Here is an 11,862-nt window from a genome sequence, read left to right on the forward strand (position 1 = left end):
CATAGCACAAGACAGAAGAGACACTGCATGATTTTAGAGCTTCAAAGGAAAAGGACCAAGCTGCACATTTCTTGAGGACTACAAACTTAAACCCATCTCAGTTATGTTAGACTTAAAAATGGATACATAAACAGCCTTTCTATTTGCATATAAAGGAGTTTCTAGATATTAATCTTTATCTTGTTCTCTTTTATATAGGAAATGACATGTATTTCAGTCATGCCTAGTGATAAAAGGCAAACCATTATTTTATGTACCACTAAGAAGAGCTATAATTAAACTATGACATACCATTAATGGTAAAATGTCTCCCAGTTTGAGAGCTGTTACAGTATTTTAAAAGTGCCTTAGAAAAATGATATGTAACCATTAAGCAAAGCAATGATTCTTGGCTTAAAACGTATATTCCTTACTGTGTTGGGATTAGACTGACCAAAAAAAAAAACAAACAGAAGAATGGAAGTAGAAGAATACAGACCAGTCTTTATTTAAAATTTTGATATTTTGTTCATCATTAATTTTTGCATTAACTTTGATTTTTTAAAATTCTGCATTAAAATACTATTTATCTTGATTGCTGAGGTTTTCTTACTTTTTTTTTGATTGCTGAGTTTTTAGCACCCCCTTAAGTTTTCCACCTAAGGCAAGTGCCTTCTCACCTCACCCAAGTTCCAAACTTGCTGATTCTTGTAGTAAATAAAACACTAATCATCCAAAATGGCTAAGAGAGAAACAGTCTCCACGTATGGATGGAGGACAGGAGCTCCATACCAAGATTCCTGTCTCCACGAAGCTCTCTCTCCTTAGGGAGGTGCTCTCCAGTCTCTGTCCCCGCCACTCTCATGCTGCCTTGGTGCACTGTGAGGACACGAGACACTGTGCTCCTGCTAAGTCCAGCAGCAATGTTCTAACCAGACACCACCAAGGACTCCAGGACAGCAGCAATTAAGTGAACACAGAAATTAACCCACTATGAGATTTTGTGGTTCAAAGACACAAGACTTGCTCTTGAGAGTTCAAAGGCCCCGCGTGGACCATTCCAGAGGCATCCCAGGGAGGTTAGGAGGGGCAGTTTGCTCTGGTTTTTTTATTCCTACCTTACCTAATCCTAACTGTCCCTTTCCCGTTTCTAACCAAGGTACCTCCTCCTTTCCACAGAAGCAGTCCCACAGTCTAGTCAGTGAGTGATATCCCTGGTATCAGATGAGGATAAGCAGCTCTGCCAAGCCCTGTGCTGAGCACTGTGGACAGAGACAGTCAGACTCAGGTCCTGCTCTAAAGAAGCTCCCAGTTGATCAACCACAACATGGTGAGGTAAGCACTGTGAAGAGGGCACATTCTACCCAAAGGAGCCAGGGGACAGGGGAGCTCTATAGGCCTTGAAGGCTGAATCAGACCAAGGACAGAGGAAAGGCTTTAAAGGCAAAGGGGAAGAGCATCTGCACAGGCACAGAGACAGGAGGTCCTAGAATATACAGGACCAGGGAGAAGTTCCATCTGGCTGGAGTGCTGGGTTGTGGGACAGAAGAGACAGGCAAGTAAGGCTGAAGGGATAAGCTGGGCCCAGAGAAAGAGGGCTCCACGTACCAAGCTGAGAAGCTTGAATAATCCCCAAAACAACTGAGGTGGCTTTGTTTCCACAGCTGTGTGTATTCTCCATTCTCAGACAACCCAGATGTAAAGGGGAGGATACAAACATAAAGATTCACAACTGAAAGAAAACCAACGTTGAGTCTTCCAATAGCATGTTGTTTTGGCCAGTGAGAAAGTACTTCGAAAATCCTAGGTAGAAGGATAAGGAAAAAGCCCCAGGAGATTCAGGTTCCTGAAGCCAGAGACCAGGAGTCACAGGACAACTACCTTTTTGAGCACCATAGGCAGTGGGGTCTCTCCTGGTGGCCCCTCAACACTCTCAGCACTTTCCACCAGCGCAGACTTGTTCATGAGCATGGACACAAAGAGATTATACTTCAGCAGCTGCTTTAGCAAACCTAGACAACAAAGGGGTGGGGAAGTGAGGCAAGAGCAGCATGGGTACAAGGACACACCCAAGGTGGCTCCTCACACATCTGCTAGAAGTTTCTTCATCTTTCCATAGATGTTCCTAAGCATTTTATTATTTTTAACGCTACTGTAGATAGAGTTTTCTTAATTTATTTTTGAGATAGTTTGCTGCTACCATATAGAAATTCAACTGATTTTGTACCCTACAATTTTACTAAATTCATTTAATAGTTTTAACAGTTTTTGGTGTAGTTTTTTGGACTTCCTTGGTGGTTCAGACGGTAAAGCGTCTGCCTACAATGCGGGAGACCCGGGTTCAATCCCTGGGTTGGGACGATTTCCTGGAGGAAGAAATGGCAACCCACTCCAGTATTCTTGCCTGGAAAATCCCATGGTCAGAGGAGCCTCGTAGGCTACAGTACATGGGGTCGCAAAGAATCACACACAACTGAGCGACTTCACTTTTCTTTCAGTGTAGTTTTTAGGGGTTTCTACCTATAAGGTAATATCATCTGAAAACAGAGACAATTTTACTACTTCCTTCCTTTACTTCTGCCTTTTATTTCTTTTTCTTGCCTAATTGTTCTGGCAGGATTTAGAGTACTACGTTGAATAGAATCCCACCTTTTTCTTTGCAATCTCCATGACAGCGCACATCACAATTAATTCTAATTGTCCACATCTGCCCTCCACAATGGACTATGAATTTCCAGATTAGAGCATGGGTTTAATCATCTGTACAAACCCAGAAGGGGTCCTGGTTCAGAATGAACACTATGTATGGCTGAGCTGTTCAAAACAGAGCTCTTGGCCCAAACTGTAAATAAATTGTTGTTGCCCAGACTATGCTTTTCCCTGTAGCCCCTGCTCTGAAACAGGTCTGCACCCAATCACCAGTGCCCGTTTCCTCTATCCAAAATACGAAAGCTCCCTGCTCAAAAGCATTTGATAGATTTTGTATTTATGTAAGGAAGTTGACAGGAGAGGTTGAAAGGGTACACTGAGCCTCAAATAACAAGAGAAATTTGGACTTCACCCTGGAGGCCAGAAGAAGCCATAGATGATTTTCCAAATAGGAAACTGACGGGACGCGAGCTATGCAGTATGAAGATTAATTTGGCAGCAAGTACAGGATGCACCAGGGCAGGCAGTAAAGACCAGAGGCAAAAAAACTGCTGTCCCACTTTTCCTCCTCTTCTCCTTCCAAAGGTGACGTTCTTAAGATACCACACCAACATGAGGCATCTTTCACAGTCTGTGCCTCTTATCTCCCAAATCCATGACTTCTACCCCGTGCAAAGCAGCAAACCTCCCCACCGCTAATGAGTCTGCATCTCAAATCCTCAAAAAAAATCTCAAAAGCTTTCTCTTTTCTCTCCAGTCCCACATCTTACCCAAGCAGTTGATCTGTAGCTCCTTTGTCTGGGCACCATCCATGGTGGAAAGGAAGAGAGGACACAGCTTCTCCCGGAAATGGCCCAAAAGCATCTCAGCAGCAACTGGGGAGGAGTACAGCTTCCCATAAAGGTAGCAGACAGAAGCCTGCACCCCCTCATTGGGGTACACTAAACCTCTCAACAGATGCTCCATCAGGTCACCTATCCAGAAAACAACCAAGGGATCAAGGGAACCTCACAAGTCAACTGCTAGATGACACTCCAAACTACTGCCCTGAATGGGGTAGTCATGGTAATCCCTATAATCCCCCACAATACATGATTTCTGGGAATCTAAAAGAGAAAACCAAGGCATAAAGAAGTTAAGTGATTTACCCTTGGATAAATCCTCTATGAGATACTTATTTCCTTTTACTGATAAAGTGCTTGTGCATTCCAGAATTAATTCCTCCTCCCATCTGAAAGACTCATAGTAGATACTTAATTATTTTCTGTTAAAATAGTGAATAGAAACAGCCCAAGACCAGAGTTGAGCAATACTTTTTTGCCCCAATTAGCCAATATAAAGCATATTTTGCAGATGAGGAAACTGAAGCCTATGGAAGGAAAGTAATGTCTTTCCAGGTGTACACAGTGAATGTTCCTCCCAGATGGAAGTGTGATCAAAGCAGCTCTTTAAAGTGTAGAAGCAGCTCTTCCCCAGAGGTCACTCACCATGTTCCATCACAAGTTTGTCTGCCAGAGCAGGGACAGCATCTACCAACTTGCCAAGAAGGGTCAGGGTGGCCAGGCTGCCTCGCATGGAGGGCATGCTACACAGCTACAGAAAGTGAACACATTCCTTTCTATAAGTTAGGATGAGAACAGATCTCCCACCAAAGTTCATCTTGCCCTATCCACACCAAAGCCTGTACTGCCTGTGTCTCTCACAATAGTTAGTAACCAGCCTCTTTAGCTAAGTATCAATTGCCCCTATTGGACTGGGAAACCCCAGAGGAAAGGGACCGAATCAGATTTCTCTTAGAATCCTCAGTACATAGCTCAGTACGTGTTTGTTAAACTAAATTAAAATTAGCGTATTTTGCCCTCTCTGGAGCCAGAAACTGGAGGGGCGAAAGTTGGACACATCATAAAAATGGAATTCTAGTTCATTGCAAAAAATTATTATTATTATCATTATTATAGCTACTATTACTGAACATTCTATTTGTCAGGTACTATGCTTGATGCCTGGGGCTTCCCCAGTGGCTCAGGGGTAAGGAAGCCGCCTGCAATGCAGGAGGCACAGGAGATATGAGTTTGATCCCCAGATTGAAAAGACCCCTGGAGGAGGGCATGGCAACCTACTCCAGGATTCTTGCCTGGAGAATCCCATGGACAGAGGAGCCTGATGGGCTATAGTCCATAGGGTTGCAGAGTCAGACATGACTGAAGCAACTGAGCATGCATACATGCTTGATGCTTTTCAGAGAGAGTCAATAGTATTTATTTCACCTTTTCTATTGACTAGCTATAGCACCTTAAGTAAAATTCTTAACTCTTCTGATGGGACTTAGTAATAGTACCAACTTCAATGGGTTGCTGAGAAGATTGAACGAGATATTGCATGTGAAGCACCAACACAATGCCTACAGTATATAAAGGGGCATCACCATAATGATGCATTGATATTTATAAATATAATTTATAAATGTAATCTTATATATTAATCACATGCAGAGCAATTATAATGACACGATAATTTAACACTTTTTAATTAAATGTTGCTCTTAATGGTGTTGAATAAACATCTGTCTTTCTCTTGCAAAAAAAAGATTCTGATACTATTCCTATAAAAGCTGCTTGTTTAACTGATATTTTTGACTACATTGAAGAAAGCAGGTTAAATATAACTATTCAGTGCTTACTTTAGATGCTGATAAAAACAAATGCCTTCAATACAAAATATCGTATACAACTTAAACCAAACAAAAATACTAAGCCAAGACATAGTGAACATATTTCCTTAAAAATTTTTTGAAGGAAATCTGTTCATATTTAAGAGAATGTCCACGGGATGACTATGCCAGAAAATGGACTTCACCAACATGGAGGTAGACTTTGGGAGACTAAAAGCGAAAGGGAGGAAGCTACAAAGAGTACTGGAGCAGAAGACCCAGGCCCCAGCTCTGGTTCTGCCACTGATTCAGTGACCTCAGGCAAGTCCCTTTTCCTCTCCAGATTCAATCTTCCAATCTATCCAAAGGAGGGCTGTCCCAGCTCTGACATCTGAGGATTCCAAGAGGTACTCAAGAACCCACGGATACTTACTGACCTCTTTGTGACATTCACCCAGAAGGCAATGAATGGTCTGCTCCAACTTCAGCTGAGTCGTAAGCTGGATAAGGACTAAACAGACACAATACCATTACTTACCAGAAGACAACCCCAGGCCCAGACTTCTAATCAAAGTCATCTGCTTGTGTTAATTGGCATTAGTCTTTTCTATCTCCTCCATTCTTAACTGTTTTATCATCAATGGTTCAAAACAAGGCAATACATTACAATAATCTAGGAAGCTTTAAAAAAAATAAAAACTACTGCTCAATTCCATCCCAGATCAATTAAATTAGAATTTCTACAGAAAGAGTCTAAGCATTTGGATATTTTTTAAGTTTCCCAGGTAAGTCTATTGTGAAACCAAGGTTGAAAACTACTATCATTATATTATTTCCACTTTTTTCCTTCCTTAGAATTTGCTACTTCATATACTAAAAAAGAGTTATGAGTTAATTCTTGTGCTGATAATTGACAATAATATTATCACTCAACCCCAAACCTATCCTTCTATACAATCATTTGTGTGCTTCTGCTGGTGTCTTTGATGAGGAGTGAAGAGGCTTGCTCTGTAAGTGTGGGGGAAGTGGCAAACTAGATTTGGCTGCTGCTGAGGGAAGACTCTACCACTCCCAGAGTAAAGAAGCATTCTAGAACAACACTGACAGAAACAGAAAGAAGGCAGGAAGTAAACAGCAAATAGTGAGGAAGGAGCAAGTCCTTCTCCCTCTAGCTTTGCAATATCCATCTAGTGCTCACCACCTCATGAAGTTTCCAGAGGATTCCAAGCTATGCTGGCATCTACCAGAAGCAGATGGCTTTAGGATTATAGCTCCACTCTAGAGTGGCCTTGGGGCTTCCCTTGTGGCTCAGCTGGTAAAAAATCCACCTGCAATGTGGGAGACCTGGGTTTGATCCCTGGGTTGGGAAGATCCCCTGGAGAAAGGAAAGGCTACCCATTCCAGCATTCTGGCCTAGAGAATTCCAGGGAGTGTACCATCCAAAGGGTCACAAAGAGTCAGACACAACTGAGCGACTTTCACTTTCACCGGTAAAGAATCTACCTGCCAAACAAGAGACATGGGTTGAATCCCTGGGTCAGGATGATCCTCTAGAGGAGGAAATGGCACCCCACTCCAGTATTCTTGCCTGGATAATCCCATGGACAGAGGAGCCTGGCAGGCTATAGTCCATGGGGTCGCAAAGAGTCGGACATGACTTAGTGACTAAATAATAACAACAGGGCAGCCTTGAGGAAAATGGCAAAGGGAGATCTCCCCACCCATGCCGTCGGAACTTCAAGTGAGACATTTGTTTATCCACACTCTCTATACTGAGAGATGGTCAAAAGTACACACAGATCATATTGACTTATTTGTTACAACTGCTAGCTGTTACAGCTGCTAACTCTATGGCTGTATGGTCATGGAGCCAGCAGCAGCCAAGCAGCATCCTCTCCTCAGTGGTCTGAGTTTCATATATGGGGTCCTTCCTCCAAACTTGTAAGTTTTAATAATTTCAACCTCTCCCTTTGCTTCCCTAGTCCCAGGGGTGGCAGCTGTTTTCAGAAATTGCTACCTTGGTGAAAACTTGGTTCTCTTTTTGCCTTTAGTTACCTAGTTAATAATTCTTTAAAGTTCTTTTTTCTGTTCAAATAACTTGAGTGGTTTGTGTTTCCTCACTAGACTCCTAACTGATACAGTTCTTTGTTCTTTCTGCAAGAATCCTTTCATCCCAATGCTCGTCTTCCTTCTTCTTGAGTCTTACAGGTAAATTCAGATACTTCCACAGCTTTAAATACCATCTATGTGCAGACAACTTCCAATCACCCAACACTAATGTAAAAAAAGCAGAGTTTGTACGTGTCTTTGTAATAGCACTTATCAGCCGTTGCTATTTACCAGCCAACCTCTCCTCCAGACTGTAAACTCTTACATGGCAGGAATTATGTCAGATATATCACTAGTATCTAATGCAGTACTTGACACAGAGTAGGTGCCAAGAAAAAAAAATGCAGAATTAATGATTAAAAACTGAGTTTTCTTTATCTGTCTGTAAAATGGAAAATTTCATCCAGGTCTCAAATAGTTAGAGCTGCAATTCAGGGTAATATTCCCGGCTTCAAATGCTGAGAACACAGAGTTTTACCTTACCTTCAATACAGAGGTCTGTTATGCTCCCATCCTCTACATTACATAACAGTCCTTAGAGCAGAAGGAAGAGGGGGATGGTTAACAGTTAAAAGAGAAACAAATCCAGAAAGGCACACTATGAATTCTAAGACTAATAGCAGCTTTAAGCAATGTCCCAGCTAAATTCTATCCTCAGCACCAAACCCCAGATTTTCAATAACAGCTCTCTGGCTTTAAAAGGATAAAAATAGTCAGTGTGGCACAGTATAAAAACTGTGTGTTCTGGAGTCTGTAACAGACCTGGGGTAAAATCCCAGTTCCACCAGCTGTTAGCTAAGGCCTGCCTGAGCCTTGGGGATCATCCTCTCTCCCTTAAAAGAATATTTTGGCAGTTGAAAGCCTGAAAAGCCTCTAGCAGAGAAAAGCATTCAATTTAAGTTGGCTCCTTTCCTCCCTGAAAGGGCTCATTCCATAGGACATTATAACTGTATTAAGAGAAGGGACTTTTTAATTCATCTTATTTTATACATGAAGAAACTAAAGGTACAGAAAAGAAGTCACTCAATCAAGGTCACAGTCAGATCAGCAGACTCCAGATCTGACTATTAATCCTGTTCAAAGACCAGACAGTCTAGATTTTTTAAAAGAACACATCCACCTTCACACTTTTAATAACACCTGAGCTATAGTAAAGCCAGTTACAATATAATGCATCGTGTATCTTAGGAAGGGGACATTTCTTCACCATTATAACAAAATAATTTGTTAGTAAGTTAAACTTTTACATTGCAAACAGTGGAAACTATCATTCCAAGACCATTTCTCCAAGACCCCAAAAACAAATGTACAAAGTATACAGGCAAAATTCACTCCAGGTTTCCTTTTCAGTCTCACCGAAAAGCATGCTTACGAAGTGGATACAGATTCTCTGATCCTGAGCCACCAGCTGCACAACCAGGGAGGCATGCTTCATGAGAGCATCTCGGAAGCTGGACAGCACGTGCTTCTTGCGCACCAACTAGGGGCAGATGAAATAAATATTCAATAGCAACCAAGTCTCAGTTGTTTTGAACCCAAACAAGTATAATTCCCAAATATAACTACAAGATTACACCAGCGGGATCATCTGAACTATGGAGTATGAAAAGAGGCATCATTTACACACAGGAATCCACATGTTCAAACAAAGGATGATACAAGAACTAAGGTTTCTAATACAATATATTTACAGAGCACTTTACTGTTCACAAATCACTCTTTTGTCTACTAGCTCATTTAAGCCTAATTGAGTTGGTAAAGCAAGCAGGAAAAGGTACTACTATTGCTGTTTTGGAGATGAGAAAACTGAGGGTCAGAGACTTTGCCAAGGACTCAAATCTAAGTATCCAACCAGGTCTTGTCCAAGGCTCTTTCCACAGTCTATGAGAATGATACTGCGGACTCTCATAAGTCTCACTGAAGTAGGTAGAGAAAAATGCATCCTTCCATTCAGTGTAGACATAAATCTTCACACTCAATTTGCCTCCCTGTACAGGGAACTGGGGAGCAGCTGTGCAAAGTGTTCAAGACAGTAACAAAAGATAGATCAAAAAAAGGGTGTACTGAGGACAGAACATGAACACAGGTACAACCGACTACATTAACCCCTTCAGCTGGTGAAAAATGAAGCTAAGACAAGTACGTTCAATAAAAGGTGAAGTTGCATCTCTTACTGCCTCTAACCTGTGCTATTACAAGTCTCTTATTCGTGAACTTCACCAGTTCTTCCCACATAATTAAGCTAGTGACCTAAATGAGTTATTCAAAAAATTTCAATGACATTCCTTCATCTGCTAGATTAAATCCAAGCCTTAGCTTGGATTCAAACTCTTAAAGGAACTGATCTCAACCCTGGCTCTCCAATATCACCTCCCTCAATTGCCCTTCAAACACATTCTGATGACCTCTCCAAACTCATCCTTGCTAATCCCACCTCCTGGAAAAAGCTCCCCCATTTCCTCTGGCCCAAATATCACCCATCTTTTCAAGTGTAATTCAAATGCTTCCTCCTCTTAAAAAAAACTTCCTTAATTTCGCTCCTTATCCCACCAAACAGCACTTACTATAAACATGTCCAGCTTCTAAATTCCCAGAAATGTGTTCTCTTATTTTCTCCCATACCTCACTGTCTTATTCATCTTTGTACCTCTCACTGTCCAAGAATGGCAGTCTCAGAACTTTAGCCTCAGTGATATTATAGATGTTATCAGATAGTCCAGCGGTTCTCAGAGTATAGTCTTTGGACCCTGAGCATGCCCAAAATCCTTTCAGAAGATCCACAAGACGAAAATTATTTCCATATAATACTGAGATGCTATTTGACTTTTTCACTTATTCTACTGAGTGTACAGTAGAGTTTTTCCAAGGAGATATATCACAACAGATAAAATGCAAAAATCTAGCCGTCCTCTATTAAATCAGCCATTAACAAAATTTGCAAAAATGTGAAACAGACATTCCTTCCATTATCTGCTTTGTTTTGAAAGTAGTTATTTTCATTTTGAAAATCATGTATGCCACAGAACTGTACATTTAAGAGTCAAAATGGTAAATGGGATGTTACCTATTTTTTGTCAAAATAAAAAGAATTGCATTAATATGTAATGGATTTACTATTATTTTTAAATGAGTATCTTAAACTTTGTTACTTTCAACACAGTAAATAAACAAAAGCTCTCTGGGGTCCTCAACACTTTTAAAAAGTGGAACGGTATCCCCAGAGCAAAACCTTGAGGACCGCTGATCTAGCTGATTCCCCACCCACCCCATGGTAAGAATTCTGCTCCTGAGAATCTGAAAAACAAGTTATCTCCCGAACTCTACTTGGAGGTGTCCACGGACAAAAAACTCACAGCATAAGTGGGCAGACATTGAGGGAGCGGGCAGATCATGCTCCAGCCGGCTCTGCCTCTCAGAAAGGTCTTCCCCTCACCCCACTCCTGCCCGCCCATAACATCCACTCGTCGTTCCTGCTGCCACAGAGCCCAAGGCGCCCCCGCCTCACATTTCCCTCAGAAAGCTGAAGGGAGTAAGGCCCCGCGGTGTGTGCGCCCGGCCCACAGGCTGCGCGGGCGCTCGCGCGGGAGGCAGCCCGAGCGAAGGCTGGACCCCCGAGAAGGGGAGGGACAGCAAAGGGCGGGACGGCTGAGAGGAGGGCAGAGGGAAAGCTGGGAACGCGTGCCAATGAGTCTTGGAGGGCCCTGAGAGCCTTGGATTTAGTGCGGAGAGCGTGGGCCCACATGAGGCGCAGAGCCAAGCTCAGGGCCTCGTTACGAAAGAGGCTGCTGGGCGGCCTGCGGGGTAGGGTGAGGGGCGGGTCTGCGTAGGAGCCAGATTTAACCAGGCGGGGGCCCGGCTTAGTTTCCCCGGAGGTGCGTCAGGTTCAGGCGACCTGTTCCGTTGAGGGGAGGGCCTGGTTGGTGAGGGAAATGCTGGGACCCAGTTCGCACCGACACGCCGGGCTCCGGCAGCAGCTCCAGCGCGCAGGCCAGGCAGCAGCGTGGGGACACGGGCAGCAGCCAGCGCGAGTCGTGCCGGTAATGGGCGTTCTCGAAGAGCAGCGCCGCCTCTTCGTCCCTCCCGGGCCCGGAAAGGCCTGCCGCCGCCTCCCTCACAGCCATCCTTCGACACGCGTTCTACCGCGACAGCACTGTTCCCGCCAAGTTTTTGCGCAAGCGCACTTGGCAGAGCTCGGCGCGGGCGCACGAGGAGGGTAATGCGCCTGCGTAAACCGAGTACCTGGCAATTCAGGAGAGCAGCGGCACCTAAAGGCAGGTGAAGGGACTCAGGACTCACTTTGTACGTCTAAGCTCAAAGCTGTTTGCTCTTATCAGTTCTGTTCAGTTCAGTCACTCAGTCGTGTCCGACTCTTTGCGACCCATGGACTGCAGCACGCCAGGCCTCCCTGTCCATCACCAACTCCTGGAGTTTACTCAAACTCATGTCCATCAAGTCGGTGATGATGCCATCCAACC

General features: G+C 43.3%; 1 protein-coding gene across 1 annotated transcript in view; it reads right to left on the minus strand.

The window, feature by feature from the left end:
• Positions 1 to 11,508, minus strand: part of MEI1 (meiotic double-stranded break formation protein 1) — a 57,114-nt gene extending 45,606 nt beyond the window's left edge. The window contains exons 1-7 of the mRNA XM_005909442.3: positions 11,338 to 11,508; positions 8,744 to 8,867; positions 7,871 to 7,921; positions 5,716 to 5,789; positions 4,116 to 4,221; positions 3,399 to 3,602; positions 1,861 to 1,991 (exon numbers count right to left, since the gene is read on the minus strand). Of these exons, the coding sequence (XP_005909504.1) occupies positions 1,861 to 1,991; positions 3,399 to 3,602; positions 4,116 to 4,221; positions 5,716 to 5,789; positions 7,871 to 7,921; positions 8,744 to 8,867; positions 11,338 to 11,508 (861 nt within the window). The remainder of the gene's footprint in view (positions 1 to 1,860; positions 1,992 to 3,398; positions 3,603 to 4,115; positions 4,222 to 5,715; positions 5,790 to 7,870; positions 7,922 to 8,743; positions 8,868 to 11,337) is intronic.
• Positions 11,509 to 11,862: the final 354 nt, after the last annotated feature.

The sequence above is a fragment of the Bos mutus genome, chromosome 5 (genome assembly GCF_027580195.1).
Source record: "Bos mutus isolate GX-2022 chromosome 5, NWIPB_WYAK_1.1, whole genome shotgun sequence".
Lineage (NCBI taxonomy): Eukaryota > Metazoa > Chordata > Mammalia > Artiodactyla > Bovidae > Bos > Bos mutus.